Genomic DNA, 24,685 nt, shown 5'->3' with positions numbered 1-24,685 from the left:
TGGAGTTCAAAAGCCATGTTGTAGCTCCTTCGTTAGTTAGTCTTAGCATCAAAATAAACTACAGTTCCCATAAGAACGCACTGCTGAGATTTGTTTTTAGCATGACGGGGACACAAGTTGTGCGCAAAGAAAAACTATTTTAACATTCTTATAGTTTTAAAAAAAAAATAAGTTGAAAGGGTTCTCGTAATTATCGCCTTTCTCAAAAACTACGTAAGTTGTGATTCAAACGTATTTACTTATTTTGCGAATTTGTGACGCTATCGTGATCGCTATCTAACTGGTTTGCTAACATGCTAATTTGCACTTTATTTGTGCAAATAATGTTAGCACAAATAAAGTGCTAACATTATTTGTTTGTAAAGTTAAATTATTAGTAAAATACAAGACTATTTAGCTCCGTTTGCTTACACTTTAACTAGTAAGTACATCACTTGGATGTAATTACTGATTATTTCCCCCCCTCGGATACACATGTGGTGTAAACAGGATGTAAGAAGAATTTAGGAAAAATAATAAATAGTAAATGTTCCTATCCAATCATATTCTTTAATGTACAACCGTGTTAATTGAAGCATTTCTATTGTCTTACATAAGTGGGAAAATACAATCATGTTTAAATTATTGTATTTAGTTTTTTTAAAAATTATTATTATTATTATTGTTTTTCAATTAATTGCATCTCTGTTTCACAGCATCAAGAGTCTAAATTGGAGTTGTGTGGCGATGCCGGTGCACCGTGACCGAGAGAAAAAGGAGAGTGTAGCAGAGGAGATGGAGGTAGAAGAACTGGAGCATGAAGCTTCCAGCTCAGAGGAGGAGGAATCTGACTCCTCTTCTGTCTCTGAGGATGGAGACACTTCTGGTGAGGAAACTCAGAAGTTGGTTGCGCTTGTTTTTATGATGTAGACTTTCTCTATAAAGTAGACTTTAAAAATATATATATATTCATACCTCTTAAACTTTCTCACGTTTTGAAATTGCATGTCATTCTATTCTCCCTCCAATCTTAATAAAATTGAGAAAGTCTAGAAGCAAGAAATGACAAAACCTGCAACCGTCTCAATAGGGAAGTTGGTACATTCACACTGGTTAACGGTTGCAGCTGTAATTACATGAAGTAGTGGTTCCATAAATCAACAGGACTGACTATTTATACTTTATTCATAATTGTTTTTGAAACCTTGTATTTTTTTCCTTTCACTTTTTGCTAGCAATTATTTGCTAGTTTGGGTTAGGTGTATTGGAGCGAATCTCAGTAATAAAACCATCAAAATGTTCAAAGGTTATGAGAACTTCTTCACGTCACACAAGAGGAATGTTTGGTCCTTTTTGAATTTCCCAGAAATGGATGAGGAGGATTGTGAACGGAGGAGAACGGAGTGCCTGGATGAAATGTCCAACCTGGAGAAACACTTTAACAGTCTGAAGGACCAGTAAGACCTTTGCCGATCGATTTTCGGTGTCCTCAGTGTCATAACAGCGAGTTACATCCGTACTTCCTTGTGCCATGGTGTGCAGGTTGTATCGAGAGCGACTCAGCCAGGTGAACTGCAAGCTGGCGGAGGTCGAGGCCGGACGAGCAGCAGAATACCTCGATCCTCTGGCGGTACTGCTGGAGAACATGCAGGTCCGCACTAAAGTGGCAGGTAACTTCAGTTCGCTTACAAATCCTTCTACTCCTCTCACGGTGTTCAGTCTCGCAGCCTGTAATTTTCCTCTGTCAGGTATTTACCGAGAGCTGTGTCTGGATTCTGTGAGGAACAAGTACGACTGTGAAATCCAGGCTGCGTGCCAACACTGGGAGGTCAGAAACATGAGTTATCCACTAAGGTTCTCCTGGACAGCTGAACTTTGTTTTAATTCAGAACTTTTGTTATGAATTGTGTGTGTGAGCAGAGTGAGAAACTGCTGCTGTTTGATACAGTGCAGAGCGAGCTGGAGGAGAAAATTAGGAGACTGGAGGAGGACAGACACAGCATCGACATCACATCAGGTAGCGCGGTGACTGCAGTGTGTTTGGCGCTGTGAAGCCTGCGGAGCTTCTCGCAATGCCTCTGAGTCATCTTGTCTTTGTTCAGAGCTGTGGAATGATGAGCTGTCTGGAAGGACGAAAAGGCAAGACGCTTTAAGTCCAGATAAGAAGAGGAGGCGACCTTCTGTGGTTTCTGATATCCTTTGTGTCGCAACATCGAGGAATTACACATTTCATTCAAATTTTAGTGATTGAATGTGTCCTTAACCCTATTCACGTCCATATATTGTCTATATGCTGCCAGATTTGGACATCCTAGAGGACTGGACAGCTATCAGAAAGGTGCACATTCAAGATTGTCTGTCCATTTCTTCATTACCAGGTGTTTTATGCATTTTTCCAACATCTTTTTCATTTGCGTTGCAGTCTGTTGCTACCTTGGGCCCTCACAGAGTGAAGGTTGACGCGGACAGCTGCTTATTCCCCTTCCGATCTGACAAAAATCGGCCGATTCTCAACTGCTGAGAAGCCCATACATACGTTTAAAATCGCATAAGGACTTCGGCGTACAAGCAGACATACGAGGGACACTAATCTGAATGTTTCTACTCCCCAAATCTGGTGGCGATTAAAAGTTAATATTTTAAGCTGCCAGTCATGCAGGTTTTTCTGCACAATAGAAAATCTCCAACATTAGTGATCCTTTCAGACAGATGTGGCTGCTTTGGTTTAGTCTCAGGCTTTTACATATGTAAACGGCATCTTCATTTGTCTGATTTTGTAAAGGAAAAAAAACAAAACAACAAAAATACATGAAACTCAAAGCAATCACTAAGAGTTGGTTTGAAGTTCTTCACCGTTAAAGCAGTACAAACAGTTCTCCCACTCAAGCTACTTGGCTTGAGTCAGTTCTTTTCTAGGAAACTGTCCTTTAAGAGGAGTAATAATGAGTGAATAGTTAGTGTTAGTTTATGTTTTGAATGTGCATCTGCTTGGATTTTAAACACCCTCGAATTTCAGTACTTAGTTTTCTAGAAAACTAGTTTTCGATGAGGATGCCATTGTCTTTTTACATATTTAAGTGAAGAGTAAAAAAAAAATATTTCAGTCTACCAATTGGAGAATTATTAATGTTCTCTGGAAGCTTGGAAGCTTTTCTGTCATTATTTTTGATGTTCTTAATCATATGACCCATGTTACATGTACAATGTTTTAGTTTCTCTTCATAAAGCTTTTAGATTACAAGGGAATAAGAGTTAAAATTAAAACAGTTATAATTATAACTAAAACAGAGCATATTGCAGTGCACAATGTTGCTTCCTACCTCTTTTTGTTTTTACCAATATTTTCATATGATTAGAAATGTTGGGCTCCTTTCTTTTGACATCCTTCGAGTTTCCATCTGATCAACAATAAGGACAATATTTTGTGTTTTTTGGCAGATTGGTTCTTGTCAGGTGCAGTTGTGTCTTTCCTGTTAATTTTACAAATTAAAAGTTTTTATACATTTATTTTGTGTCTCTGTGAAAACTCAGGATTGAAGGAAAAAAACAATACATCGACGGATCAGTTCAGTCAGACCACAGCAAGAGTGCCAAGCCTTGGTGTGGTTTTTCATAGGTCATTACATCACCCATATGAATTAAAAATGAATGTTTTCCACATTAGCGCTCCCAATGTGCTTATCAAATTGCTGAGAGAGAGAAAGCTTTATATCACACTGTACTCAAGCTGCTTTTAACCTGTCGTTAGTTGACTCCTGCAGAACTCGAGACAGGCTGAAATATTTCAAGCATTTGAATCTGATATGCTGCAGGGCATCAGTATTGCTTTGGCACGATTTCTCAATAATACTGACTGCCTAACTTTAAAAGGTAATTGTCTTAATGCATTTTTCCCCAAAAATCAGGTGTTTCCAATCACTAAGAATATCAAGTACATTTTTGTCTTTAATGCACTTTGAGGAAATGCATTGTTTTATGACTATTATGTTTATACTTAAAAATTTCCTTTCGTTATCTCTCCTGGATGTGCGTTACATGTTTTCCTACCACTCAACTTTCCATTCATAAGTTTGGATGCGGCTTAAGAATGGACTGTTGGCTTTCTGTGTTTTATCTTCTTTGTGGAGGTTCAGGCAGTTTTCACCTTGATTAAATGAGCTAGACTGCAGCTGTATTAACACACGTATTCTAAAATTAATATAAGAAACAGAATTTTGGGTTTTTATTAGATAGCAATAAAAATTCTGGAAATAAAGGACTTTGCTTAATGAATAAGTTTCACCTTTTTGAAGAAAAATACTAAAAACAAATTAACTTTTGAATTATATGCTAATTTATTGTAACGTTCCTATATGGTCCCGGAATCGAGTTTCAAATGTGCACAAATTTTGTGAAGACACCTGACATGTCTGTTCTACTTTCATTGAAATATTTATTATATCTATTTATTTACAGCGTACAAACCTTTCCAAAACTGGGTTTGAATTATGCAAAGGGTTTCAAATATATGAACATACTTAAAAGGCCTGAATATTAACAATAAATGAAGGTTTTTAAATATTAAAAACATTTCATGTACAAAAAATTTGCAAAGAATAACATTGAGATGTTCTGCGGATGAGCACAAAAATGTACATAATTACATAAGTGACATATAGAGAAAGTTTTAAAAGTCTTTATTCATCTATGAAATAATCACTTTTTACAAAATTCACAAAGCTGACATCTAGGAGCCTCTCTTCCAGTCAGTCCATTTGACTTGATTGGAGTCACAGTTTTCATATGTAAGTCACTGTAACGGCGTCAGAAGCACCGTTAAACACCTGCTCTCCTGGTTTGAAACTAAGACAGAAGATGAATGGAAAGTCTATTGAATTTCAAAGGGAACTCAGAATTTTTTTGCAAACGTTTAAGAAAACATACTCGTTTGACCTCTAAGGAAGAAAATCAAGTATGTTGACCTGGCTGTTTTAAAGAAAATTATATCAACAGTAATAAAAATGGTAAAAGAAAAAAAAAGCGCATTTTAAAAACTCTAGTGTGGGGAAGAAGTGACCATAAAAGGTCTGTTTCTGTCAAAGTACGTTGTGTTCATTTATTTTTCTTTCTTTGTCGTTGACCTGAATTGCAGACAAATGTCAAACTCTATGTGCATTTTCAATATAAGATCCAGGTAACAATGTGTCTTGCCAATATGACAGCTTTAACTCACAAAGGTAGAAATTAAGCATCAACTAAGCTGTTGATTTTAAAATGAATAAGTGGTTGGATGACGGGGTGGATAAGAAAAGGTTTTACATGTAGGAGAAACAGAACTGAGGCTCTTACAGCAACAAAGCAGCATGATGGAGATTAATGTTTCTGCTCTACAAACACTGGTCAGTAAATATCCCTCCTGGCCAATAAATAACTGGGGCAGAATGAAGCAACTCCACCTTTCTTCCACCTGCTACTGAGCTGAAATGGATCCTCATGGAGACCGTCGGGGTTAGATGGCATCTTCAGGCGAAGGTCTGTTCTCTGGTGACTGGCTTTGAGGTGGCGAAGGCAGGGACTGCTGACGAGGAGGAGGGCCATCAGATGGAGGTAGCGGCATGGGGGGGCCGTAGGGGGCGCTGGGGTTAGGAGCGGGAGGAAGAGGTCCACCAGGTGAGAAACGAGGAGGAAGCATCATTCCTTGAGGATGGGGAGGCCACACTGGAAGAAACACAAAACGGTTTGAGATTAAATCCTTAGATCAAATCGTCTAAGTTGTAAACATGACAACGATTTCTTACTGGGCCTCATTGGAGGACCCCCTGGTATCCTGGGACGGTAGAAATCAAGAGGGGGAGGGGGTCCATACGGGGCTCTACGGGGAAAGGGGCCATCTATAGGAATCCCTGGGGGTCCAGGTGGAGGAGGGCCACCCATCCTCAGATCCAGTTCAGGAGGAGTCCTCTGACCACCAGGGCCAGACTAAAGACACATATCAAATCCTTTAGTACCAATAAAGACCGAGCATATAGCATCTCACACTGCTGCTCACCTCTCTGTGGTCCTGCTCACCGGGTCCAAGACGGTTTTCCCTGAACGAGCCGTCTGAATCGACAAACGTTTAGTTTGTTGGAGAAAAGTATGTATGAAGAGTGTTCTATGCAACATACAGAATCCCTCGCTGCATTAATCATTAACAGCTTACCTGCCATGTCTAGAGGGTGAGGCGGTCCCATGGGGAGACCTCTAGGTGGCATAGGGCCAGGTGGGAGGGGCCCAGGAGGAGGCAAAGGTCCCAAAGGCCCTGAAGGAGGAGGAGGTCTCCTGAACATGGGACCTCCTGGTTCTGGAAACATGTAGCCTGAAAAAGAAAAAAAGAAAAAATAGAAAAATGAAATAAGTGCAAAGAAATCTAACAAAACTCAGTTTCTGAAGTCCTTACTTCTAAAAAAACATTTTCTATCTCTAAGCTTTGTATATTTTGTCACATTATATCCAGAAATGTTTTACAAGCATCTTACTTTATACATCAGCAGAAAATGAAGTTAGGAAAAATGAAGTGCTAGAAAATGATACATAGTTTAATATTCTTTCCAAATAAGAAATTTAAAAGCATCTCATCCATTTAAGTTTAGCCGTCTTGACTCTGATGCCCCTAAATAAAATCTAAATTGCCTTCAAAATTTGGATTGCTTTAAATATTTCTTTGAATCTCCTTAAAAAAAAAAAAAAGCTTTTTTTTTTTAAGAGATCGTCATTGAACAAACAGCATCATAAAGACCAGGGAAAAGACCAGATATGTGTGGGATAAAATTAGGGAGAAGTTTAAAGAATAGTTAGGATATAAAACAATATTTCACACGTTGAACATCTCATGGGGTATTTTGTAGTCAAGCATCAAAAACGGAAAGAACACGGCGCAACAACAGACCGAACAAGACATGATCATCCACTTTACATCACTTTACAACAGCTAGCATGCTTTTTCCAGGAATTTTTTTTCAGGATTACTAGTCCATTTCATCTTCCACTGAAGAAATGGAAGATGAAAAGAAATGCACGAGGATGCATAAATGTGTTTATTTATTAAAAATAAAAGCTATAATTTCAAAAAGTTTAACAGATTTTGTTGATATTTATTTATCATTATTCTCTTTATAAAATAACTTACAGAACAAATCAGATATCTCTAAAGCAGCTGGACCAAGTTGAAATTATTCTAAGAATGGGTAAAATTTTATCCTAGTAGAATTCATTATTTATGATTTTATATGTTACCTCTGCAAGCCAATGTTTTTCTTTTTTTTTTTAGTCTTCGCTCTTCCAAACGCAGTTACATACAGACCTAAATCACTTAAAGTTAATGAATTAAAAAAACTCCTGTACCAGCTTGCATCAGAAATAGTAGCTGAAATGGAAAAACTGAATAAAAATGAAATGTCTTCGAGCTAGCAACAGGAAACATTTTTATATTTTAAACTGCATTATTTACGACATGTCTCAGCCTGCATTTCTTTCATCAGCATGCACAATGCAGACCAGGTGTAAAAACAGACCGGCCGGGGCAGAATTAAGCCTCTTAGAATCCTGCATTGTATCCCGTCTCAGCGCTGTGGTGAGAGATGGAAACAATTAGCAGCTAGCTAATGTGACTGTTTAACTCGCTGAGACAAGGTTACACAATCATTAACATGTTGCTGTTATTGCGAGCCATGACAACCAACGCGCTACGACCGCATTAAGACCATGCATCAGAGAGACGGGGATATTAGTTACTGCTTTATGAAAGAGTAACCCACATAGACAATGACTGATGTTGACATAATCAAGGTGCACATGCACAACGAACACCGTCGTGTGATGGTGATGTGGCAGAAATGCATGTGGTGTGTGCAGACATGTTGTTCCTCTGATTGATTAAAAAGGCTCCTGCAAACTGCTTTTGATCACAGTTGAAAGCTGTTTCTTCAGTTGGCAACGAATCACCACAAGTGAGGCAAATATTTGCACTTCTTTCCGAGGCAGTCCCAGTTTTAAACATAGTGCTAACGTTTTGAACTCTGATTATTTTAAAACAAACAAAAGCACATCAGCTTTGTTTTCGCTGGCAGCTGAAATTTTACATAAAAAAAAAAAAAAAAAAACAACGAAAGCAAAAAAATACACACCAAGCTGCCTTAAATTAACCTGTTTTGTTTGCGATTAAATGACAAAATAAAAATTTATCTTTGAAAAAATGCCCTTTGATCAAAGCTTTCAGAATTTTTAAAAATCTTTTCTTTCCACACACCTGGGGGTACCAGAGGCCCAGGAGGTCCTGGCGGGGGACCCCTGCGTTCTCTCTCCCATGTGGGAGAGTTTGAACCGCTGTCTGAATGAGGACCTCCACTGCGCTCCATCTCTGCTTGGCCACTTGGGGGCTCCCCTGGACCACGAGATACTGGGCAGGAAAGCAGCAAGGAGGAAAGAAGGCAAAGCAAAGAAGATGACGATGATGAAGGGTTTGACGTCAAAGACAAAGATGGAAAGGAGGGGAAAAACAACCCATGTGGGTCAGACAGAGTGTGTTGGGGGGAAGATAAAGGCAGGAGCGCTTTAAGTCAGTCAGAGAAACACGAGGCTTGCAGGCATATTGTCATGTTAAACTTTTCATGGTTGGATTGCAGACAGCATGCAAAAGACATCTTGTCACAGTATGTACAAAACTGTTCAAAAGCTTTCACAGACATTTAACTTTTACAACTCGTCACAATAGAACCACCATACTCCATTTGATTGGGATTTTATGCCACAGCTGAAGACAAAGTAGTCCATGATTACTAGTGGGAAGGAAAATGCTTTTGGTTTTTAATAAATAAAACATATGTAGCGGTTATTTTTTTGTATGTAACTTGAAAGTTTTATACAAAAGCTTAGATTGGATGAAAAACATCTGTGCACAACAGAAACAAAACAAAATTACTCTAACACAGACATGCTTTCATCTAAACCACTATATTGAAGCCATTTAAGCTTTTTAAGACAATTTGTTGCATGGGTTTTACTTAGAAATATTTATATAAATTCATTCCACCCTTTTTAGATTTCATTTCCACCTCACATTTATGCACTACTTTGTGTGGTTCTAAAACACAAAATCCCAACAAACACATCAAAGTTTCTGATTGCAGCATGAAGAAAATGTGGAGTTTAACAGGTTTCCTATCCCTTAAACTCCACATTTTTTTTACATCATTTCCTTTTGAACGGTTCTGTATCATCATCTAAATGTAATCATGCAATAGTCACCTATCTGACACCAACATGCAAACCTCATTGGACAACATGGTTGAATGAGAACTTGCGACATTTAAGTAAATGGACTGTTTTTTTTCTGTGTTTACCTCTGGGAGACAGCCTACCAGGCAGCCCGTCCATTAATGTTGGGGGAGAGAGGAAGGGTCTCGTTTCAGACGAGGGTCGACCCAGAGGGGAAGGACCATAAGGCGACCTTTCAGCTGCAATGGAGGAAATTTAACATTTTCATTTAAATGGTACCATTTACATCAGATTCCTCATGAAGTTTACTCAAATTAAGACGTATTTGTTAGACATATAGGTTTACCTCGGAAAGGCAGCGGTCTAGCCAGGTTGTTCAAGGCATACGGGTCTTTATCGAGGGAATCCAGTTTAAACTGAGTATCTGTGAGTCTGAAAACACATCATCAGTAAAAACATGGGAAACTTTAATAGTCTTAAAAAAGTAAAGTGCTGTTAAAAATATGAATGGTTTCTGTGCACTTTTCAGGTCAAATTTCCCAAACCTTTTGGGTGAGTGTAAGCAGAAAATGTGATCCCAAAATACTTTATTGATCCCAAAGGGGAAATGAATGTTATTGCAACTCATTGATTAAAATTCTTCAAAGCATTATTGTAGATAACAACGGCTGTTCACAGGAAAGCTCTCTTGCAGCACTCTGAGATCAGTTATTTAAGTTACTCACTTCTTAGTCCAGCAATATAATGCTCCTAAAATAATGATATTTATTTGTCTTTGTTAACGCAGCCGATCATATTCAGCAAGGCCAGGTTTGTTGCTTTGCTTACTTTTGTCTGAGGAGGGCATTCTCTCTTCGGATGTCTCCCAGCTCTCGCTCTGCTGACCGCGCTGCCAACTGGAAGTATTTACCAGATAAATCACAAAGTATAAACACCGAAATGCACTACAGCACAGCAAGATGCTCTTTGAGCTCAACTGCGGCAGAGCTTTACTAACCCAATTATTATGAGCTTTCTTCTCATGGGCAGAGATTTGAGTGTGATACGACTGCTTTGTTTTCTCCAGCTCTTCTTCCATCTCCTCTGCTCGTTTTCTGGAAACAAAGCACAAGCAAAACTGTGAAGGGAAGACAAATGCTACTTCTGCTTTGCCAGTCTGCTGTGGTTTCAGTTTTAAGGAATAAAAGTGTGAAGATGGAAATATAGACGTATTTATGGAATTATTAAAATGATAGACGAATGGACAGATTGATAGAACGTTGACAGATGGATAGATGATCAGAAAAACAGACGGACAGATGGCTGGATAGACCTTTGACAAAAAAGGATGGACGATGATGTTACAGTAAGCATGTTTACTTTTTAAATTAAACCAATGCAAATCTAATTTCTTTACACGAAAAGTCTGAAACCATTTGTGAAACCAAACTTACTCATCAACGCATTTTTAGAAATTCACATATGTAATCACACACACAATGGCACATGAAATAAGTTGCACAAAAAAACCCTGAAAACTATTTTTCTTTTCCAGATAGAATTCCATAATTTTGCAGACACAAGTGTTACCTGTAGTTATTCAGTTCTTCCATCGCCATTGCAATGTTTTTATCAGCTTTATTCAACTTCTCCTCCTTCTGGTGACGCTCCTTCTCCTCCACAGTCAGCATTCTACACAAAGGTTCCTGATTACAGACTCATCAAACACTGTATTGAACTACTAAATGTAGAGGTATGAACCTGTGCAGCTTGAGCTCATTCTCCTGGTACATTTCTGTCATGATTTGCAGTTTCTGTTGTATCCGCTCGACCTGCACACATGAACCAGGAGTATCAGAACAAATGACTCAACCGTATAATAAACCTCTGGGCAACAGTTTGAGGTCACCTACCTGACCCGTGTAATTCTCTGTGTCAGATTGCAGGGACAACTTCTCCTTCTCCATCTCCTCAATACTCGCTTTAAATGGAAAATAAAAGCAGGAAATATAATGAGATTTCTGAGGCTTCTTTTAAAAGTCGATCCGTTCATATATCTTTTCCCACTAACGTGTCAGCATCTGACTACAGTTAACCCACCTTGCAGGTCTTCTTTTGCTTTGATCTCATCATTCAGCTTCGCAAACACTCTGTCTTTATCTTCATCCACTGATTTGAGGTCTGCATTCAGCTGCATGTAGACACAAGTACATTATTTAAAAATGACTGTTCAGTGGGTCATGTTGGCATGTGCTAACTGGAAAAAATATTTATATTCTGAAAAATAACACAAATATACTAATTAAAATGATAAAGAGCAAAATATGTGCTTGATTTACATACAAAACTATTTTTTTTTATATTTGTGGCTTTGCACCTTAGCAGCAAAGATGAGTTTCTGGACTTTCTGCAGGTGCGCATCATCTTCTTCTCCCGGTGTACCATTGGTTGCCTCCTTTTCTCCTCCCTCCTCACCCTCTAGATCTGAATCCCAGCATTTCATTCGGAGCAGCCGATCCGTCAAGGACTGGGAAGAGATACAAACGATTACACACGTCTAGCAGCAAGCATGTGGCGGTACTTGAACTTTGCTGTTCTCCCGATACGATCGACGTTCATGACAAGCAACCACACCGTTATACGATCATCCTTGATGGCCACATCCTGCAACATTGAGCTGTGGGCGACCTCGCACCTCCGCATCTCCTCCTCCAGCTCGCTTACTCGTTCTGCCCATCCCTCCACCTCCTGTTTCAACTGTGATAAAAACACATGGACAGAGATCTAAAATAATGATGCAGAGGATATAAGAAGAAGGAAGATACAAATTCCTGTATGAAACCCTTTCCTTAGTGTACAGAATCTGACCTGATTGTTGCTCTCCAGTAGAACAGTGTTCTCCTCTTCTGCTGTTTCCAGGTTTCTCTGTAGTCTCTCGCTGTTCATGCTGTAAACCTTCAGAGTTGTTTGTGCCTAAATAAAACAAAACAAAAAAAAATGCAATCACTCTGAGAAGTGGATGGAATAAAATTCAAGTAAAAGACAAAGAGAAGAGGCAGGAGAGCAACTGAAAGATAATAGCAAGAATGGAATAGAGTTGAGCACCTGCTCCTCTTTTGAATGGAGCTCTTTGGTTTCTTCTTCACATGCTTTCATGCTTTCCTCAAGCAGAGTTATCTGTAATAGACAAAAAGATGACATCGCTGTGGATTCTCGGTTGGGATAAACACTATGATTACAAAATATCTTTAAAAGTCTTGGCCTACCCTCCTTTCTTGCTCCTTTTTATGTTCTTGTTGCTGGGACAGCTGCTCCTTCAGATGTCCAAGATCTGTCCTCAGCTGCTTTTTACTCTGTTCCAACTGTTCGGCTTGGCCCTACCGTGAACATGAAAACTGTGTTTAGAAAACTTGTTTTAAAAAAAAGTCAGTCCAGTTTTATTAAGCAAGATGGAAATAGAATCAGACTAGTTTGGGTCATTCTAATTCAATGCATTTGACTTTTATGGATAACTGGAGGTTCGTTGGATTCAATAATTCAGAGTTGAATCTGAATTTTGCCAGTTTTATCCGATTTCCAGTTTTATGCGAAACCAAGTAATCCAAGATGATGTGGAATGCTTAAATTTGGTAAACTCATCTAGAATGTCTAAAATTAAAAGTAGCTTTATGTGCGCCAAGATAAAAATACAATACATGATGACCATTATGTCAGTGCTTTCAATAACAAGAGACCACAGTAATGTTCTGCAACATGCAAAGACCTTCTTATCAGCTCTTTGTCCTCCAAAACAACAAAAACCTGCTTCCAACAAGATAAACTTATGCTTTTTTACAGGAAACATAAATAAAATAGAGTTTAACGTTTAGCTTCACACAAATTTTTCGCTTCAAATCAAGTCTTTGCTCCCTCTGCTTTACCTCCAAATCTTCTGATTTTTGAGTCTGAGCCAGAATGCCGCTGTCCCCGAGTAAATTCTCCAGGTCGTCATACTGAAAATTACAGGTTATAAAGAAGTGACTCAGTCAGTCCACAGATTTGAAAACAACACAGAGAAGGCTCTGGCTCTCAAAACACTCAGTAAGCATGAGCACCAACCTCTTTTTGACACTGACTGAGAGTCTCAAGGACTTTACACTTTTCATCCAGCAGCTGTGCAAGTTGTCCAGCCAGCCTCTCTTCCTTTTCTGAGAAACAAAAGATGTTAAACAAAACAAAACACCCAAAAAAAATGAATTTCAAAATTGCTTTTGCCATTTTGCCTCAATAATGAAGCAAGAGGAGTGTCTTTTCATGGTACGTTCGGATTCAGTTTGGCATTTTCAATGTCACAAAGCTGGATCTGTCACCATGGCAACTTAGCTTAGAAACCATAATCTGCTCTTTTGAGCAGATTATGGTGAAATTATATCCTTGTCAATATGCACAATTTACTGCAGTAACTTTTTAGATGACTTAATGTCAGAGTAGATTAGACAATAAGGTATCTTGAGGTCAAAGATACCTTATTGACCGCAAGTTATTTTTCACATTAGTTTATAATATAAATAAATCCAGAGCCAATAACATTTACAAAGTTCTGAACAACATTTAAACTATTAAAAAAAAAACACTTCTGCTTTCATAATTTGGCCACATATTAATTTGCAATTAGCCTAGCTTTCTATTAATTTTATTTGACATTGTCAGTGACTTTGGGTTGAGAGATGAAGTCAACAACCAGCTCTATAGTACCAAGAGGCAAGGTGTCTAATGCTAGGCTTAGTTAAATTGGATCTTTCAAGGAAAAATCTTGTCAATTAAATGCCCTCAGTACTACAAGGTCCAGCAGAAAACAGCACTGATGGTTTATTTAGAAAGTTGCAAAGTATTTGTGGTGAAAACTTACTTCGATACAGTCTGCTCTTTAGCTGTGGAAATAAGAGCAAAAAAAGACAATGAGTAACAGAGTAACTTTATGCTGAAATATTCATACCTTGTGAACATATTACAAAAAACATAAATAAAGATGAAAAGATTGTGACCCCATGTTCTGACCACATTTGGAGTTGCGACAAATGTCAAATGCCTGTTTGGTCATTTATTTTGTCTTCATTCTGTCTTAGTGGCAATGGAAGCAATGACAGACACTTTGTCAAAGCTAACTAAACACTCCAGAGTTGCACCACTCCATCACACATAATTTGTGAGACACAGACATAGCTATTAACATTTCTTTTTGGTCTTGATGCAAAACTGCTGTAGGTCACACTGAAGCTACTAATGGTTGACATTTTCCTGTTTGCTGATAGACCGAGGGAGGAATATAACTTTTATGCGCCAATAATTATGTGGCTTGCCGGTAAACATTCAAGGCAGTTCACTTACAGATCTATAACATCTACTGGTGAACAACAAGAATGTCACCAGTCCCACCAGGCCAGTGAAGATTACTGGTTCCCATGGTACACCGTACAGGTCTGGCCCTGGCCTCATGTCATCAGGCAGTAGTGACACAACCTAAAAGAAGAGGGAGGAAAAAAAAGTTTGAATTTTGAGTCTGATTCTTTTCATTTAAATCTTCACACTTTACATCCCAGTGTTATTAACAAATGATAGCCAAGTTGCAATTTCAAGTCTATAGTGCCTTTACCCAAAATATTACATTACTAAAAGAGCTTTTGTGCTATGACATAAAAGGAAGGCTTCCACCCAACTCCTCTTTAAAACTTTTCCATTTAAACGATTATGTACCCAAAATTTAAGGGTACATAATATGATCATACGTTTGTTTTTGTTTCACGCCAATGAATGCAATTAAAAATATTACGGTACTTCAAATTCAATCTGGAAAGTAAAAATATCTCACACAAACTGACAGGCAGGCGTTGGAGGAGTGATATTGAAATTGCACCTACGCATAGTGTAGCGCTGTCACATTTGATCAGATTTTTTTTTTTTTTTTCAGGGATTGAATGTTTGGACAATTATTCGCTCTGGTTTTGGATGGTGCGCAACGGCAATAATATTTGCTTCTGCTTTATTACCTTCGGAAAGTTCTTATGATGCCAACTGTGGCAACATGGTATTGTTTTATACACTAGGAGAAGCTGATTAGCATCCCAGAGGCTCACATAAGACCTGAACTGTGATGCCAAATCCCGAAGAAGTTGAAAAGGAGGCTAGATAGATATAGAGCAAAGAGAGGAGGAGGAAGTTCAGACCTTCTTTTCCACCGATCACAATGGGCAAGGGTCATATCTCAGCCTCCAATGTCTCTCTCTCTTTGCTGGCTGTCCAACCTTATGCCCAGACAGAGATTTAAAAAGGAGTGGCAAAAGCACATGATGTGGATTAGCAGTGTTTGCCAAAAAACTGATTTTGCCATCCAGGACATGTTACTATGCAAAACCATCTTTACAGCATGCCATTGCAGCCATGAGACAGTCTTACTGAAACAGTGTTCAGTCAGTTTTCTTCAGATTTGTTACAAATCTCACTGCTACTGGAGATCATTCCTACTCACAGTATCACCAACAACAACGATTCTGAAGAGACTTGGATGATGAGGTACGAAAAGATTAAATTTTCCCTTGGGATAAGTAAAATATTTTAGATGAACTGAATTTCAGTTTACTTTAGTTTGAGCAAGTTATGCCATCTCAGGAGCAGCGGTAAATGTGAGATCATTTGTCCTACAGTTAAAACTTGACCTGATCTTGGTCATCAACAGGAAAATCACTAGTTCAATCACAGCGCCAGGTTCACAACAGAATGGCGAAAAAGAAAATTATTAGACCACAATCTGATTTGAAATGCATTTAAGGGACCCGAGGAGAGCTGTGCACTAAGGATTGTCTGCTGCCAGTGTGAAATCAGATCAATTCAATTATAAATTCACACCCAAAACAATATAACTGCAATTTTAAAAAGAGGAACTATTATTATTGTGACAACTTCACTGGATTCCTAGGCAGTTGCAGCCTGATTGCCAAACAGCTGTTTCTGTGGGATTATTGCAGTTTCGTTTGCCATCACAAAAAAAAAATGCGCCCAACACAGAAATATAACATAACGTTCATAATTTCTCAAAAATTAACACAACCCCCCCAAAAAATCTGAACTTAACACAAGAGAAATGCTGAGTGACTGAACCAGCTAAGTATGCTAATGCCTATAAAATGGTTTCAAACTGGAAGATAAACCATGACAGTGCTGGTCAAAAGCAATGTCGGAACACACACACGAGAGTAAAGATAGCACTATATGTAATAAACCCCGGTCTCAGTCCGTTATATTACTTCGGCTCTGGCGGCTAAATGGGAAATGCTAACCAGAACCTGCCACATATTAACGTACATCTTTCACTTTCTCCACGGCGATGTTGTAGTAGCTTTCTGCTGTTGCCTGGAAGTCAGCCGCTTTGTTGGCCAACTGCTCATTTTCCGGACGTTCCGTCATGTCCAAGTTATTTCATTTGGCTTAATATTTAATAGGAATTTCATTAATACTGATTAGAGAAAGTCAGGCTTCCTACAGCCGGGTTAACGGCTATTTCACATCCTATTCACAACACCAATCCTCCAGAATGTACCATATTTTTCAGTCAATAGAGACGGAAGCCGGAATGTTAAATCTTCTCCACCAACGAAAAGTAATGTATTGAGAACAAAATTATAAGGAAATATTTATGAGGATGTATATAGTAGATATATGTGGACAATATAATCACATTCACTTTCTTAGGCATGTTATGTTGAAAAGGAGCTTACACCACCCCCCTACGTTTGTATAAATGGTTTGTTCCAAACGTCACCAATTGTAAGATGCCACACAGGCACATCGGAGCCCTTTCAATGTGACACCGTAGGAAACAGGTGTCACCCTTAGATTGTTTATATATCTTTATTTTCTATATTTTACATATATCATACAATTCATGATGTCACCACAAGACAAATTTACTTTCCTGAAAATTAAGTAATAAAGTGTACATATATGTATATTTTAAGACTTATACATATTGTGGCAAGCTCTGAATGTAAACAACTGGGTAATGACAGCTCAGTGTAAAGTCAGTCTGACGGCTTGAGCTCTAAATTTCATACTCACCGACCTGGCCTCACTTTTATCCATCTGAATGTAAAGAATCTCTTGCCTTGTGACACCATGTAGACCTGAAATCCAACTTGGCCTCTGGTGTGTATCAAACCCAAACGTGAGAAGCCATGTCGGCGTCAAGCCAGTCTGACAACTGAGACGAAAGCAAACTTGAATGCCAAAGGGAGAGTGAGATCAGCATGTCACAGGTTCAGAGTGTTAAAGAACCAGACGCTGCAAAGTGCTCAATGTCTGTGGGAAACGACATGAACTTTAAGAAAGAAAAGGCTTAAAATAATCAAATAAAACAGCATCAATATCTGAAGATCCACTCACCTTTGTAAAAAGTTGCCTCTAATTAAATTAAATCTTGAGTATCTTATGCTTTTTTGTTTTAAGGTGGTTTTATACTAAAAACATATTCACTTAAAGAACTATTTCAACATAAATGACTTATTTTATGTCAAGCAAACAACTCCTACTTTCTTTCTGGGGGCCGCAAATGCAGTCTTGGGTCTTACCTGCACATGAATCCAAACAAGGATTTCCATCACTGCTTGAGCACAATTTATGGAGTCCTCAGCTACCCGATGAATGAAATCCAGAGTTTGCTTGATTACCCCTAGAGTTAGAGTCACAGTATTAGCTTTGTTGGTGTAATTAATGGGCTATTAAAAGAATATCGCACAATAATGTATAATAAAGTCTTACTCAAACCGGTTTTACATAAATGAGAGGTAGCAGCTCAACCTCACCTTAATGAAATATCTCCTCATATGTGCTTATCCTTCAATATTTCTTCCAGATTTCAACACATTTGGTTTTCTCATACCTTTCTGTTTTGATCCTGGCTGAATGAGATGGAAGGATGCAACATTATCTTTACTTCCTTCAACTCTTCTTTCATCCTCCTCATAATTTCCATCTTTATGTTTGCCATCATCATCATTATCATCATCTTCATCATCTTCATGTAAAGAAGCAGATTGGGAATTATCTTCCTTTTCTTGACTTGAACTATACTCAGCTACATGTGATAAAGGAACACACAAATACACCGTGATGAGGACAGACCTGAACCGACAGGTTAAATTAAATCAAAACATTAACAATGTGAGCCATGATAGTTTATGCAAGTTAGACAAAAATACCTTGACGATTACTGACATCTGATATTCCTGTGCTGACAGTCTCCTTCACTGTTTGCAATAACGTTTCCAGCTTCTGCAGTGCAATAATTGCACTGGTCCTTTGTTTGTCCTCCTGCGGTGCATCAGTGATGCTCAGGCTGGGAGCCACAAGAGTCTCCATGTTGTGTTGCAGAAGTCTTTCTATGTCCAGCAGTATTGACTGATCATCCTCTGCAGTCGCGGCCTCCGAACTTGTCAAAATGTAATCTAAAAATTGCAGTTTGTGTCGGCCGAAGAAGTTCTCTAATATAATTGCATCGTCCGCGTTCATGTGGTGGAGGAGATTTTTGTAATGTTTGGAGAGGGGTTTTGTTTTGGATGGCTCTTTGGTGACCAAATGAGCGCTGTGGGGGAGGTTTTCAGCAGAAAGAGGATGAGTCTGCGGTTGTTCTGTGGGAAATGCTGCGTGTGTTACTTCAGCATGAAATGAATCTGTGGGGGACTCTAGTTCTGGAGTGACAGAGGGGTGAAGCTGTGATGACTCAGCTTCATTTGTGTTCAAATTATGAATGGACTGGGTGGACTCGGGCATCTCAGGGGTTGGTGTCTGGGAGAAAAATCCAAAGGTGTTTTTAATGAGACCAAAAGCTCCTCTGTTTTCACTGTCTGTTCTCTGAGGTGGATCTGTGGACTCAGTTTGCTCAGATGTCTGAACTTGACTTTCAGCAGAATCATGCGTTTCTTCCCTGTCTTTGTAAAATTCATTTTCTGTTTTTGTAGCGTAAGTTTTTCTGGTTTCTTCTTCATAATCATTCTCTTGTCTGTCTTTCTTCCAGTCGACATCATCATTTACCTTTGTTCCAGTCAATTCTCCATCCTCAAACCCACCTACTTCAACATCGTCATCCTCCAATTCCTTCTTTGTGTGCTGGTTTTCTTTCTCAGGCTCTTCTTTGTTCTGTTTCTCCACTTCCTTGTTCTCCTGCTCCTCGTCCTTTTGGATTTCAGTGTGTGTGTTCATTTCAGAGACCAATAAAGCCAAGCTGGAGTTATCCAGCATATCAGTTTGCTTGTGTTCTAACCGTCCATCCCAAAACTGGTTTTCAACTTCCGTTTTTGCTTGTTTATTTTGCTCCCCAGATTCCTCTAACCTTTCCAGTGTGCCCTGCTCGTCCCTTAGTAACACATCCCCTGTTTGCTGGTTGTTTTGTTCTTCTACCTCCTGCTCATCTTTTTTTAACTCCATCTCCATTTCCCCAGAGCCATCTGCTATCTCATTTTCATTTTGCTTATCCAATTCCTCTAACTCTTCCACTCTGATCTGATGTCCAGGCTCTAGTTCCTCCTCTACCTGTTTCTCTTCCTCATTTAGCTCCACCACCTCCATCTCCCTTTCTTCTGTTAACTCCGTCTCCTCCTGACTTGAGCTTTCCTCAGAAACTTCTGACATCTCCTCCTCCTGCTCTTTTTCATTTGGCTCCACTGATTCATTTAACCTTTCCACCTGGATTTGTTCATGCTCTACTAATACTGTTTTCCATTTCTCTCCCTCCTTTAGCTCCACCATCTCCTTCTGCCTATCTTCTGCTGACTCCATCCCCTCTTGATTTGAGCTCTCCACAAAAACATCTACCTTCTCCTCGTTTTCATTTTCTTCCTCCAATTCTTTTAACTCGTCCACTCTGATCTGATGTCCATGCTCTGGTGACTCCTCTACGCTTTTCTCTCCCTCCTCTGTCTCCTCCATTTTCTTCTGCCTTTCTTCTTCTAGCTCCGCCCCTTCCTGACTTGAGCTTGCCCTGAAAACACCTGACATATTCTCCTCTTCGTCCTGTCCTATTTCATTTGGCTCTACCGATTCCTTTAACCTTTCCACAGTGACGTGCTCACGCTCTAGTAATACTGTTTCAAATATTTCTCCCTCCGCTTCCATCTCTTTCTGCCTTTCTTCTGCCAACTCCCTCCCCTCCTGATGTGAGTGCTCCCCAGAAACGTCTGCCTTCTCCTCTTTTTCGGTTTGCTCCTCAGATTCCTTTAACTCTTCCTCTCTGATCTGATGTTCGTGCTCTGGTAACTCCTCTACCAGTTTCTCTAGCTCCTCTAGCTCCTCCTGCCTTTCCTCTCTTAACTCCATGTCCTCCTCAGAAATATCTCCTATCTCTTCTTCCTTCTCTGTTTCCTGTTTATTTAAGCCCTCCAATTTCATTTTCTGTTCCTCTTGCTTTACTTCCTCGATCTGTTCTTGTACCTCTTCCTCGTCCTGTTTATCAATTTCTACCTTTTCCTCTTCATTTAACCCCTTGTCAATTTCTCTTTCAGAAACTGTTGTTGGTTTCATTTGATTTTCATTGAAAACTTTGTTCTCAGAATCTGACATCTCTTCCTCAGTTAGTTCATTCTGATCTTTTACAGTTTCCTCGAATTGGTCAACGTCACCGTCTCTCACAATCTGTGGAGACTCTTCAGTCGTGTAAATGTTTGCTTTGGTTTCAGTCAAGCCCTCCTCTAAGACACTGTCGTGCAGACTTTCAGTATTTCTAGGAAGTAACGGTCCATCATCCTTTGAAGTGACTTCCTCAGTTTGTGTTTCTTGCTGCAGTCCTACTTCTCCCTGATGAGGGGAAGAGTCAAGCTGACTCTGCTCATCGCTTTCCTCCTGATCACCACTGACTTGAGTCTCCTCTGGTAATACAGACTGAACTCCCAGTATTTCCTGCTCAGATGGACCTGTCACTTTGTTAAAATGCTCTTCTATGTGACTGTTTTCTGACATTAGAGTGGATCCTTCAGTTTTATGAGCCTGGTTTGTTATTTCAGCATCTTCCTCCTCCAAACTTCCCTGAGCCTCAATTTGAGCATCGTGATTTTCACTTTCCTCCATGCTACCTTCAAGTTCCTCCAAGGAGTTTGAATGTAATTTCTCTAAACTGTCGTCAGGACCTGAACTGATTTCAGGTTGTTCAATAAACTCATCATTTTGACTGATTTGTTTATCTCTGATATTATGTTGAGCAATATTTTCATCATCTATTTGAGAAGAATTATGAACTGAATCATCTTTGTTGAAAATCCCTGCATCAATATCTAAATTATTTACATCCTTTGTGTTTGAATGACCAAGATTATTTTCTGCACCATTTCCATTTTCAGCACTGACCGGCACTGTATAAGGGACAGTTTCAGCCTTTATTTCTTCTGAAAATGAAGCTTCTGATTGACTGATATTCATGTTTTCAAATCCAGATGGTTCTAACATTTGATCCCTTTCTGGCTCCCCAGTACCACTTTCTTTACTTTCAGCTCCAGTGTTACTACCCCCAAAACCCCAAATGCCCCCAATTCCCATCCAGTAACTAGATGGCTGCTCTTCCTTCACTTCCACATCTTCTCCTTCTGAATCTTGACCACTTGAGCCAAACCCCAGCCTGCTTGCCAACCCACTGCCCAGCCAACCCATTGTCCCCATGTTTTCCTCCTCTTCTTCCTGTAATTTGCTGCCTTCCAGGTCCAGAGACATCCTCCTACTCCTAAACTTCTCTGTGGGCTCTTTTTCATTACCTGTTTCTTCATTTTCTTCGTTTTCTAAAGCGACAGTTTTCTTCTCCTCACCGAAGCCAAGCCACCCAGTCATCGCTGAGGTAAAGGTATCTTCCCTGCCTTTCACACTATCTTCATCATTGTTAGGTTTGTCTTCTCCTCCAAATCCCAGCCAGCCCGTCACAGAAGATGTGAGTGACGCTTCTGATTTAATCTCATCTTCCCTCGCTTCTTGTTCTGAATCTCCTGACTGCTTCTCGTTAGCAAAACCTAACCATCCTGTCATAGATGAACGCAACCAGGAGGAGGAGGGAGACCCACCTTGTTGCTCTGGAATTGCTGAAGTCTTGAGTTCATCTTCGAGAAGTTCAGTTGCATCGACAAGGTCTTTGTTTCCACCTTCATCTTCCCTTTCTTTAACCGTAGACGTTAAAGTACCTTGAGCATTTGTGTCATGAGAGTGTGGGCTGATTTGGCTGGATTCGGGTTCATTGTCTCGAAAGTTAAGATCATCATCCTCATCAGTGTCCAGATGAGACGTGTCAAGAGGATATCCAGACTCATCCATACAGAAGAAATCAGATTCCTGTCGAAAACAAGGATTAAAGTCTCAAAGTGAAGAAAGCGTTACAGTTTTAGGCCAGCAGCTATATCATAAACCTTCAGAGAGAGTATTTTTTTCAGTATCCGATCAGTCACTGATATTACCTGGGTCTCTAGCACTTTCCTCATTGTTGCAAATATTTCCTCCTCTTGTACTGCATCCTTTGGAAAATAGCCAAATTGTTTGTCAATCTGAAAAAAAAAAAACAAGTTGGTGCAATCATCTATTTTAAAAGTCAACAAACTCAAACACATGAAAAGTTTCCAAAGTTATTTTGATTTTTATTTATACTTAAAAATCTTGAAGTAACTGGTTGAAAAAAGTTAATATATATATATTTTTAAAATATATGGACACTGCAAAATGTCCATTGCAGTATGGAAATAACTTTCAGTTCAGCTGGCAAGTGGACATTGACTCTATTTTTTTTACCATATTTATATGGGGAAAAATATGGAGATTTTTCCCCCATATTTTTTCACATCACAACCACAAGCTTCTACTTTGCTGGGATTATATAAGATAGATCAAAACAAAGTAGCACATAAGTGGGATATTGACAGAGGGCTTCCAATTTCTGCAAATAAAAAATATGGAATGCATATGTTTGATACCATTAAATGAAATCCAGCGCAACCAAGTCCCTGCAGATATCACCTAAATAATAATTGTATATAATCTGTATATAAGAAGGCTCATCTTCATTTTAAAACAAGTTAGATGTGGATACAGAAAACATGTAACAGGATTCTCCAAATTCAATACACAAGAGTTACTGTCATGCCACTTTCCAATGCATCCCTGCTTCAATAAACCTGAGTCACATGATGGAATTATATCCTCACCGTGTTATGAAGTTCCCTGGAAATTATACATTCATTTGATTTAGATGTATTAGAGTAGCAATCCCACAAATACAAGAATCACAATTGCTCAGGACTCACAAACAAAGCTGCTCTGTATTAGAATCAAGACTTATCTCAATAAGTACCAACCTAAGATAAGATGCTGGTTGCATTAGGTAAAATCTAAGTCATTATCACAGTTATAACTATATAACTGGTGATTCAAAACATACACTGCCTGCCCAGAGGTCTTCTCGTTTCCCCGTCAGTTTGTGGTACACAAAAATTGTGTCTCCTCGTCTGAAATTCAGGAATCTGCAATCCTTTCCTTGATGGTTCTTTAAGGCCTGAACTCTACTCATTGGACCTGAAAAAGCAAGCACAAAAGTTAAAGGCGACACATATAATCATAATCACTTTACCGGAAGTTTAGACGTAGAATTAATCCTACAAGTATAGTTTGGCCTAAGACTTGTACCAAATCATTTGGACTTACTTTCACATTCTGGATCCCCACAGATCTTGTAGTCAGACAACAATCCCATATTTAAGCCTGGAAAAAGCATAAAAACTAAAATCCAAAGACAGACTTCCATATTTACCAGATTTTAAAAGATTGTATCAAATGAAAATGTCCATTGCAGTGTGGAAATAACTCTCAGTTCAGCTGGCAAGTGGACATTGCCTCTGTGCTGTTGCTGTCACAAAAGCTCAATGGTGAATGAAACAGTTGAGATAAGATATAAGGCCTGCAGAAAGATAATCATTAACAAGGGTTGAGTGTTGTGATACACATTAGCTTTTTATGATCAAAGTTTTTTTTTCTTTTTTCAAAATCTAATAGAAGACAAAAATGTCTGTAAAAATAGTAGTTTTTTAGTGTGCTAATGTCTGTCTTTATTCTGTGGACTTTGAACTTTATGAAGTCGGAATGTTTGATTTCCAAGTGACTGAGAGTAATGGACTCTGAAGATGAAATAATATAAATTCTGAGAAAAGGTTAGTTTTCTTGGAAAAACCAACCTCAAAATTAAATTAAATAATTGACTGTCAATAAGGCTTTATTAAAGGCAGAAAATCTGATATGACTAAAAGATGAAAAAGTAGATAACACAAGTAATAAAAACAGCCTCGGAACTTATATGAATTGCTTCAGAAATATCAGGCTTATGCTGTAACTTGAATAAATGTACTTTCTGTCTTTTCTAGTGTAGATGTTCAAAGCCGGTGGTTCCTAGGTTGCGATATAGTCCCTTACAGTAATTTACATTGCTTTCCGAATGTCTCTCTATGTAAAA

At 38.9% G+C, this 24,685-nt stretch overlaps 2 protein-coding genes across 7 annotated transcripts; one reads left to right on the top strand and one right to left on the bottom strand.

The window, feature by feature from the left end:
• The first annotated feature begins 89 nt into the window (after positions 1 to 89).
• On the top strand, positions 90 to 3,486 carry brms1la (BRMS1 like transcriptional repressor a). 3 transcript variants are annotated; one of them, XM_055038986.1, is made up of 9 exons: positions 90 to 213; positions 696 to 865; positions 1,346 to 1,436; positions 1,522 to 1,649; positions 1,728 to 1,807; positions 1,900 to 1,996; positions 2,082 to 2,171; positions 2,253 to 2,317; positions 2,402 to 3,486. In XM_055038986.1, exons 2-9 carry the CDS (start codon positions 727 to 729, stop codon positions 2,498 to 2,500), a joined length of 789 nt encoding a protein of 262 aa, XP_054894961.1. In that variant the 5' UTR covers positions 90 to 213; positions 696 to 726; the 3' UTR covers positions 2,501 to 3,486. The 3 variants fall into 3 exon arrangements, with proteins under 3 accessions (XP_054894961.1, XP_054894960.1, XP_054894959.1); XM_055038985.1 differs by having other exon boundaries at positions 1,286 to 1,436; XM_055038984.1 differs by having other exon boundaries at positions 1,522 to 1,807.
• Positions 3,487 to 4,639: 1,153 nt separating this feature from the next.
• On the bottom strand, positions 4,640 to 24,085 carry ctage5 (CTAGE family, member 5). Of its 4 annotated transcripts, none has more exons than XM_055038749.1 (28): positions 23,884 to 24,085; positions 23,621 to 23,754; positions 22,647 to 22,733; positions 18,423 to 22,524; positions 18,104 to 18,298; positions 17,793 to 17,893; positions 14,560 to 14,691; positions 14,081 to 14,102; positions 13,291 to 13,379; positions 13,113 to 13,184; positions 12,459 to 12,569; positions 12,298 to 12,369; positions 12,061 to 12,165; positions 11,827 to 11,949; positions 11,570 to 11,719; positions 11,293 to 11,383; positions 11,106 to 11,173; positions 10,954 to 11,024; positions 10,783 to 10,884; positions 10,211 to 10,307; positions 10,042 to 10,109; positions 9,560 to 9,645; positions 9,339 to 9,452; positions 8,246 to 8,395; positions 6,161 to 6,316; positions 6,008 to 6,060; positions 5,757 to 5,937; positions 4,640 to 5,676 (listed from the first exon to the last, which is right to left on the bottom strand). In XM_055038749.1, the coding sequence occupies exons 1-28, from the start codon at positions 23,981 to 23,983 to the stop codon at positions 5,468 to 5,470; spliced, it is 7,041 nt and encodes a 2,346-aa protein (XP_054894724.1). In that variant the 5' UTR covers positions 23,984 to 24,085; the 3' UTR covers positions 4,640 to 5,467. The 4 variants fall into 4 exon arrangements, with proteins under 4 accessions (XP_054894724.1, XP_054894727.1, XP_054894728.1 ...); XM_055038752.1 differs by having other exon boundaries at positions 22,260 to 22,524; XM_055038753.1 differs by having other exon boundaries at positions 18,104 to 18,238; positions 22,260 to 22,524.
• Between the last annotated feature and the right edge of the window lie 600 nt (positions 24,086 to 24,685).

The sequence above is a fragment of the Poeciliopsis prolifica genome, unplaced genomic scaffold (assembly GCF_027474105.1).
Source record: "Poeciliopsis prolifica strain line A6 unplaced genomic scaffold, Auburn_PproV2 SCAFFOLD013, whole genome shotgun sequence".
NCBI lineage: Eukaryota > Metazoa > Chordata > Actinopteri > Cyprinodontiformes > Poeciliidae > Poeciliopsis > Poeciliopsis prolifica.
The sequence above is the reverse complement of the archived record's forward strand: the minus strand, read 5'-3'. Positions and strand labels throughout refer to the sequence as shown.